At 45.6% G+C, this 8,103-nt stretch overlaps 1 protein-coding gene across 1 annotated transcript in view; it reads left to right on the top strand.

Annotated features, from left to right (window-relative positions):
* RBBP5 (RB binding protein 5, histone lysine methyltransferase complex subunit) overlaps nt 1-4,522 on the top strand; it is a 17,670-nt gene extending 13,148 nt beyond the window's left edge. Inside the window, exon 12 of the mRNA XM_005430834.3 lies at nt 3,960-4,522. Within this exon, the coding sequence (XP_005430891.2) occupies nt 3,960-3,985 (26 nt within the window). The 3' untranslated portion in view covers nt 3,986-4,522. The remainder of the gene's footprint in view (nt 1-3,959) is intronic.
* Nucleotides 4,523-8,103: the final 3,581 nt, after the last annotated feature.

The following is an 8,103-nucleotide window of genomic DNA, read 5'->3' as shown; positions in this document are numbered from 1 at the left end:
CTGCTGAAGTCAGGAAATATTCTGGGGGAAAAATGAAGGATTTTGGTGTTTTGTGGGTGCTGAGATGTTCTTAAATTCAAATTATTTTAAGTCTTTTAATTCCTTCCCTTAGCTCCTGCAGAAATTATAAAATATCCAGGTTTGGGGTTGATTTTTGATGGATAATTGGAATATTGAAGGATTCTGTGATTTTGTGGATGCTCAGAGCTGTTCCTAAATTAAAATTATTTTAATTCCTTCAATTCCTTCCCTCAGCTCCTACAGAAATTATAAAATACCTGGATTTTAGTTGGTTTTGGGGGGAAAAAGGAGCATAAAAAATAATTTACTGAGAAAAAAAACTATGGCATAAAATCCAGGAGCTGCATTTCCTATTCCCAGCTGTGCTGCAGCCCTTGAACTCCACTTTAATTCCAATTTAATTCCACTTTAATTCCACTTTAATTCCAATTTAAACTCCAGTGGCTGCACATAGGGAGAAATTCGGGATTTTTGCAGGAGAATTTTGCAGGAGAAATTTGGGATTTTCCTCCTTCACAATTGCTGTAAATAGGCAAAAAATCAGATTTTCCCCCTTTTTTTTTTTGCAATATTTTGCTGCTTCCAGAGCAGGACACCTCTGTTGAGACCCTGAATCTCAAACTTTTCCCATTCTCCAATTTCCTTCTTTTTTTTGGGGAAATTTCCTCATTTTTTTGGGAAAACCTCCTCCAGGCCCAGCACAGAGAACACAATTTTGGCTGCAATGCTGATTTTTTAAAAAAAAGATTTTAATCCAGAATTCAGCCTTGGGACACAACCCAGCTCCAAAAATGGATCTGATGCATCAAATTCTGCATTTCCTTGATTCCAGCAGCTGCCCCCGTGGCTTTTAGGAATTTAGGAATTATTTTAATTCCTTTAATTCCTTTAATTTCCAGGAGTGATTTATTCTCTTTTTTCCCCTCCCCTTCCTGCTCAGCTCCTTGGTGTTGCTTGTCCTGATCTTTGTTGTTTCCAGGAATGGGAATTTTTGATGGGAAAACCTTGGGAATGTTCTCTGGGAATGTTTGCACCTGGAAAAATCCAGGATTGGAGCAGCCAGGAGCATCCTGGGGTTGGGTTTGGGTGGGATTTGTCTCTTTTGGGGGATTTTCCAAGATTTTTGGATGTTTTCAAGGATGGCACCTGGATCCTCACAGGGCTGGCTTGGAGATGATTAATTTCATGTTAATGATTGCTTTCATCGCTGCTAATTAATATAATTAACAACAGAAATAAGAAAGGATCATGGCCTGGGAGGTGAAAATTGGGATTTCCAAGGAGAATTCCAATCCTTGGCTTCCAAACAGTGCAGGATCCTTGGATTTTCCATCTTGGAGGGGCTGCTCACGGAAAAACAGCTTTAATTTTTTAATTAACATTTAATTTTTGATTAACGTTTAATTTTTAATTGCAATTTAATTTTTAATTAACATTTCCTTACTTGGGGGGGGGTGTTTGCTGATTGTGACTTTGTAGCTCAGCTGCCGTCCCTAATTCCTGCTTTTCTTTTGGCCTCACTGGGAAATCCCATTCCCAATCCTTCTGGAATGTTCCAGGCCCAGCAGCAGAGCAGCCAAACTCCTCTCCTGCTTTTTCTGCTTTTCCCTCCTCCTTTTCCTAGCCCTGTTTGGAAGGATTTTGGTGTGGATTTGCCGTTGCTGCAGGAAACTCTGGGATTTGTTTCGTTGCTTTTAGGCTGGGATGAGATTCCTGAGCCAACCTGGGAATTTGTTTTCCTCAAAAACGGGTTCACACCCAAATCCCACTGGATTTTCCCATCAGCTGGAGGTGGCAGAGCTCCCTAAAATCTGCCTTTAGGTTTCTGCTGCCTGTGGTGGATTGGGATGAAGGGAAATAGGGAGAAATTCCTGCCTGGAATTGTGAGGAGTTCCCAGAGGAATCCTTGGAAATGTCCATGGGTTGAGGTTGGAGCATCCTGGATGGGATTTAAGCTCCTTTCCCACCCAAACCGTGACATTTCCATGAAAATCCACATTTTCTTGGAATTCCTGAGCCACACTGGGAGAGGGAAGAATCCATCCCTTGGCTCTTCCCAAAGCCGCAGAATTCCATGGAATTCCCTCTTCCCTTTGTTCTCTTTGTGCCTTGGACCCAAAATCCCCGACATTTTTGGGCCACCAGAGGTTCCAGAACATTCCAAACTCCCCTGGAATTCCCATGGAATTTGGATCCAGGCTCCCTTTCCCATCCTGGCTGCAAGGAGTGGGAATTCCATGAATTCTGCTGCTTCCTGCAGGACCCAACCTGGTGCTGGAGCAGGGAGAATTTTCCTGGGAAATCTTTGGGATTTCCATGTGGGAGCTGCATGGCTGGGACTGGGATTCATTCTCTTCCTTTAATTAATCCTCTTCATTAATTCCCTTAATTTTCTGCTGGCAGAAAAAACCTTAAAATCAGATTTTTTTTTTTTGGTGTTAAACTCAGCTTTCAGCCTAAAAACAAGACAGATTTCATCATTTTACAGTTCAGAATAAAATCCTCTTCTCTGGCTTCACCCACACTTAGGTGGGGCTTTATTTCCTTGGTTTTCCTTGGAAATTTTGGGAATTATGAATTATTTGACGCCAGCATAGTTTGGGAATAAAGAATTTCCAAGCCGTGCTGCACTCCCAGAATCTCAAATGAATCCCAGAGCTGTCACCAAGCAGCCTCTTGGTGCTGAAATTTTGGGGTTTTAGCTACAAAATCCCACCCTCCCACTTTTTCCCCCGCATTTCCCATTTTTCCCTGCATTCCCCATTTTTCCCTGCATTTCCCATTGTTTTTTCACATTTCCCAATTTTTCCCCGCATTTCCCATTTTTTTCTACATTTCTCCTTTTTCCCCTGCTTTTCCCATTTTCCCCTGCATTTCCCGTTTTCCCATTTTTTCCCTGAAATTCCCATTTTCCCCTCCATTTCCCATATTTCTCCTACATTTCCCATTTTCTCCATAATTTCCCATTTGTTTCTACATTTCCCATTTTTTCCCCTGTATTTCCCATTTTTTTCCCCTACATTTCTCTTTTTTTTTCTACATTTCCCACTTTCCCCCTGCATTTCCCTTTTTTTATACACATTCCCCATTTTCCCCTCCATTCCCCATTTCCCCCCTCCATTTCCCATTTTTTCCCCTGCATTTCCCTATATTCCCATATATTTCCCATTTGTTTCTACATTCCCCATTTTTTCCCTGCATTTCCAATTTTCCCTCTGCATTTCCCTTTTTTTATATACATTCCCCATTTTCCCCCTCCATTTCCCATTTTCCCCTCCATTCCCCATTTTCCCCCTCCATTCCCCATTTTCCCCCTCCATTCCCCATTTTCCCCCTCCATTCCCCATTTTCCCCCTCCATTCCCCATTTTCCCCCTCCATTCCCCATTTTCCCCCTCCATTCCCCATTTTCCCCCTCCATTCCCCATTTTCCCCCTCCATTCCCCATTTTCCCCCTCCATTCCCCATTTTCCCCCTCCATTCCCCATTTTCCCCCTCCATTCCCCATTTTCCCCCTCCATTCCCCATTTTCCCCCTCCATTCCCCATTTTCCCCCTCCATTCCCCATTTTCCCCCTCCATTCCCCATTTTCCCCCTCCATTCCCCATTTTCCCCCTCCATTCCCCATTTTCCCCCTCCATTCCCCATTTTCCCCCTCCATTCCCCATTTTCCCCCTCCATTCCCCATTTTCCCCCTCCATTCCCCATTTTCCCCCTCCATTCCCCATTTTCCCCCTCCATTCCCCATTTTCCCCCTCCATTCCCCATTTTCCCCCTCCATTCCCCATTTTCCCCCTCCATTCCCCATTTTCCCCCTCCATTCCCCATTTTCCCCCTCCATTTCCCATTTTCCCCCTGCATTTCCCAATTTTCCCTGCTCCCCCTGGGGCTCTCCGCGGTGCTGCGCACTCACTTTTCCATCTCTGCTCTCTTCAGCAGGTGGTGCAATCTCAGAGTTGCTATGAAGACTCTCCCTCCCCTCCCTGTCTCCTTTCCTCTCTTGGCTCCCCAGTGGTGGAAAATGCTGGAATTCCCAGGCAGGACTGGCACAGACTGAATTCCAAGGATTTCAGGGAGTGATTTGGGGCAGGAATGACTCTGCAAGAGGGAGCAGCTCCATGCTCGGATCAGGCTGGGACTGAGCTCCAGCCGGGAATTTTTGGGGACAAATCCCCGTCCCAAAGTGACCTGAGCCCCTTCCCTGCCACTCCAGGGCCTCTCCACCTTTGATCTCCCAAAATCTCTCAGCATTCCTGGATGGAAGAACAGCCCAAAGTGTGAGTTTGGATTCCTCACTGTCTCCTGCCTCCTTTTCCAGCTGGGAATTCCCAACTCTCTGAGCCCGGCTCTTCCCAGGGCAGAGCTGCTGATCCCAGCCCAGATTTTCAGGAATTTCCAATTCCTGAGGCCCCTCTGGAATCTGCCTTGGTTTTGTGTTTGTTTTTTCCCACTCTGCCCGTGGCAGAAGGAGCAGCTTTAGATAAAAAAGTCATTTTCCAATGGTTTTTTTTCCCAGCCTGTGATTCCCAAAGCTCTGCTGGAGTTCCCTCCTGTCCTTTCCAGTGGTTTTGTTCCTTCTCCTCCCTGGAAAATTCTCCTCCAGGAATATCCAGGCTCCTCCTTGATAAACAAAAACCGATTTTTTTTTGGTCAGAACCGAAGCAGAACTTTTCCAAAGGGTTTCTGTTTTTCCCACTTTTGGGTTAAAAACAGGATCTGGCAGCTCATTCCCAACTTTTATTCCTTCAGGAATCCCTGTAGGAATGGGAATGGCGTTTCCCTGTCCAGCACTCACAGCCTGGCTCTTATCCCACACCAACATCCTGATCAAAGGAAATTTCATTCCTAAATCCATTTTTTTCCCCCAGACTTTGGAGTTTCCTTGCTCTCAGTGTTCCCCCAGGTGGAATTATTGGGATTATCAGGAGCTATTTAAATTTCCTGGGTGTCCTGCAGACATGAAATGCAGGAAGTGAGCTAGAAAATGACGAATTTGCAGCCAGAACCGTGCAGGTGTAAAAATGAGGAGAGAGAAAACATTTGGAAATCAGAGGTTTGGAAATTTTTCAAAACTTGATGTTTTCATTCCCAGCTTTGGGGACATTTGGGTTCGTTTGGGGAAATTTATGACCACGAGTGTAAAATTCCTTTTATTTTTGGTTCTTTTCGCTTGTGGGGTGACTCTGCTGAGCCAAACCCACCCTGGGTGCTGGGCCTGACCCCCCAAATTAAAAATGCCCAGGCCAAGGTTCTGCAGGTTGGGTTAAAGCATTGAATCCCCCCAAATTCAGCTTCCCCTCTGTACAGTGTAAATGCCTTTGTTTATTCCCACCCTTCTTTTATTTCCTGCTTTATTCCCATCTTTATTTCCTGGTCTGTTCCCATCTTTATTTTATTTCCATCCTTATTTTATTTCCTGCTTTATTCCCATCTTTTATTGTATTTCCTGCTTTATTCCCATCCTTATTTTATTTCCTGATTATTCCCATCCTTATTTTATTTCCCAGTTTGTTTCCATTCTTCATCCTTATCTATTTCCTGCTCATCCTTATTTTATTTCCTGCTTTATTCCCATCTTTTATTGTATTTCCTGCTTTATTCCCATCCTTATTTCATTTCCTGCTTTGTTCTCATTTTTTTTTCCTGGTTACTCCCATCCTTATTTTATTTTATTTCCTGGTTATTCCCATCCTTATTTTATTTTATTTCCTGCCTGATTCCCATCTCTGTTTTATTTCTCATTTTGTTCCCATCTTTATTCTGTTTCCTGCTTTGTTCCCATCCTTATTTTATTTTCTTTCCTGGCTATTCCCATCCTTATTTTATTATATTTCCTGGTTATTCCCATCCTTATTTTATTGTATTTCTTGCTTTATTCCCACCCTTATTTTATTTTCTTTCCTGCTTTGTTCCCATCCTTATTTTCTTTCCTAGTTTATTCCCATCCTTATTTTATTTCCTGGTTATTCCCATCCTTATTTTATTTTATTTTATTTCCTGATTTATTCCCACCCTTATTTTATTCCCTGGTTTTGTACAATATTGGAGCAGCTCCTGCAGCGGTGGTGGTTCTGTGTTTGTAAATAAAGAGGTACCTTCCGTTTCCTAAAATCCACGGGTAAATCTTGGCTTTTCCATGGAAAAGTTGGGGGTTCCTGTCGTGCTGGAATTCGGGATCTTTCAAACACGCCGCGTTTGGGGTTTTTAGGGTATTTTTTTGTTGGTTTTAGTGAAGGGAGAGGAGTAAAACCAAACGCTGAGCGCTCAGGGAATGGAATTCCCAGCCAGGGAATGTCCCAGGCCAGGCTGGGCGAGGTTTGGAGCATCCTGGGATGGTGGAATTGTGGGATTTGAGGTCCCTTCCCACCCAGAGCAGTCTGGAATTCCCAGATCCCTAAGTGCGCTCGGAGCTGGACGTGGAGCTGGGAGGGGAGGGCAGCTCCAGGGGGGATTGGGGGTGGAAAATCCTCCTGGAGCTCTGGGAACTCCTCGGTTCGGTTTGAGGAGTGTGAGGAAGGGAAATAGATCCGGGTGTTCATCACGGGCAGAGGAGCTCAGCAAACCCAAATCCCTGTGGGAATGCAGGGGTGCCCATCAGGAGAGACTGATGATGGGATGCCTTTTCCATAAAACTGTGGTCAGAAACTATGGAGAACATGATTCCGTAGAACTGTGGTGAATTCCTCCATCAAAAAATGGATTTTCCAGGGAAGAACACTTCAGCAGTGCATGATTTGTTTCCATAGAACTAGGGGGAGTTCCTCCATCAAAAAATGGATTTTCAAGGGAAGAACACTTCACCAGTGCATGATTTTTTTGGGATGCTTGAGCAACGCATGGATCCCACCTGAATCTCCTCTCCAAGCGTTTTCCTGGGATGGCAGCGTGAGAATGATTCCTGTGGATCCATCAGTGGCTGTCTGGAGTTGGATCCCTCAGGAATGAGAGCTCCAAGAGCTCTCCCAACTCCTGTGGCTCCTTCCAAGGTTGGGAATTTCACCCAGAGCCTTCCCCGGGAGCTTCTGGGGCCCTCAGGATTTTCTGGACCTTCCCTGAGGGTTCTTCCTTGGAATGTTTGGGGCTGTTGTGCACCGGCTGTGACATCAGAGCTGCTCCCGTGGGAACAGCTCCAGGGCCTGGTGTGGACACGGAGTGACCGGAGCCCACCAGGCTCAGACCACCCTGGATTCCCATGGATCAGCCCCAGTAGAGGTTGGAGTTTTGGGGTTGGATTTGGGGACTGCTCCAGGCCGGGATGTGTTTGTATGAAGTGAGGATTGGACAGGGCCTCCATGAGGAATTGGGAATTTGGGATTTCCTCCGTTGTTTGGGAGATTCCAGCAGTAATTCCTGCTGGAAATTTGGAGTTTGGTGGGAAAACGAAACTGGACCTGCTCCTTTTCCGGTGGGAATCCATCCAAAATAAATCCCATAAAAAATAATGATGGGAGTCTTCCAGAGAGGAGAGAATTTCATTCTGAAATTGCTGAACACGCCCAAAACTGATGGAATTTGGGCAGAGTTGGATTGGGTCCAATGGATCAGAACATCCTCCTGTCCTGTTCAAAGAACATTCCCGATGGAATTCCTGGAATTCCAGCCCTGCTGGATCCAGTAACACATTGCTGTGTCTTTTTTTAGTAGTGCCTCCGGCTCCACGTCCGGGAGGATTTTCCCAGGTGGAAGGATTAGATCTGGTGGGATGTCAGAGACATCCCGAAGGACCATGGAATGATTCTGGGGGGTTCGGAGTGCTGAACCCAGACACGGAAACACCTGGAAGATGGAGCAGAGCCCCATCGTGGTGATCCTGCTGTGCGCCCTGTGCATTCCAGCGGCGCTTCCCTTGGAACCGGGAATGGAGCTTCCCATGGAACCGGGAATGGAGATTCCCTTGGAAATGGGCTTGGAGCTTCCCTCGGGATCAGGATCAGAGCTTCCCTTGAGATTGTACTCGGAGCTTCCCTCGGGATTGTACTCAGAGCTTCCCTCGGGATTGATTGTACTCGGAGCTTCCCTCGGTCCCTCAGGATCGGAGCTTCCCTTGGGATCAGGATTGGAGCTTCCCTTGGGATTGGGATCG

The sequence above is a fragment of the Geospiza fortis genome, unplaced genomic scaffold, assembly GCF_000277835.1.
Source record: "Geospiza fortis unplaced genomic scaffold, GeoFor_1.0 scaffold184, whole genome shotgun sequence".
Taxonomy (NCBI): Eukaryota; Metazoa; Chordata; class Aves; order Passeriformes; family Thraupidae; genus Geospiza; species Geospiza fortis.
The sequence above is the reverse complement of the archived record's forward strand: the minus strand, read 5'-3'. Positions and strand labels throughout refer to the sequence as shown.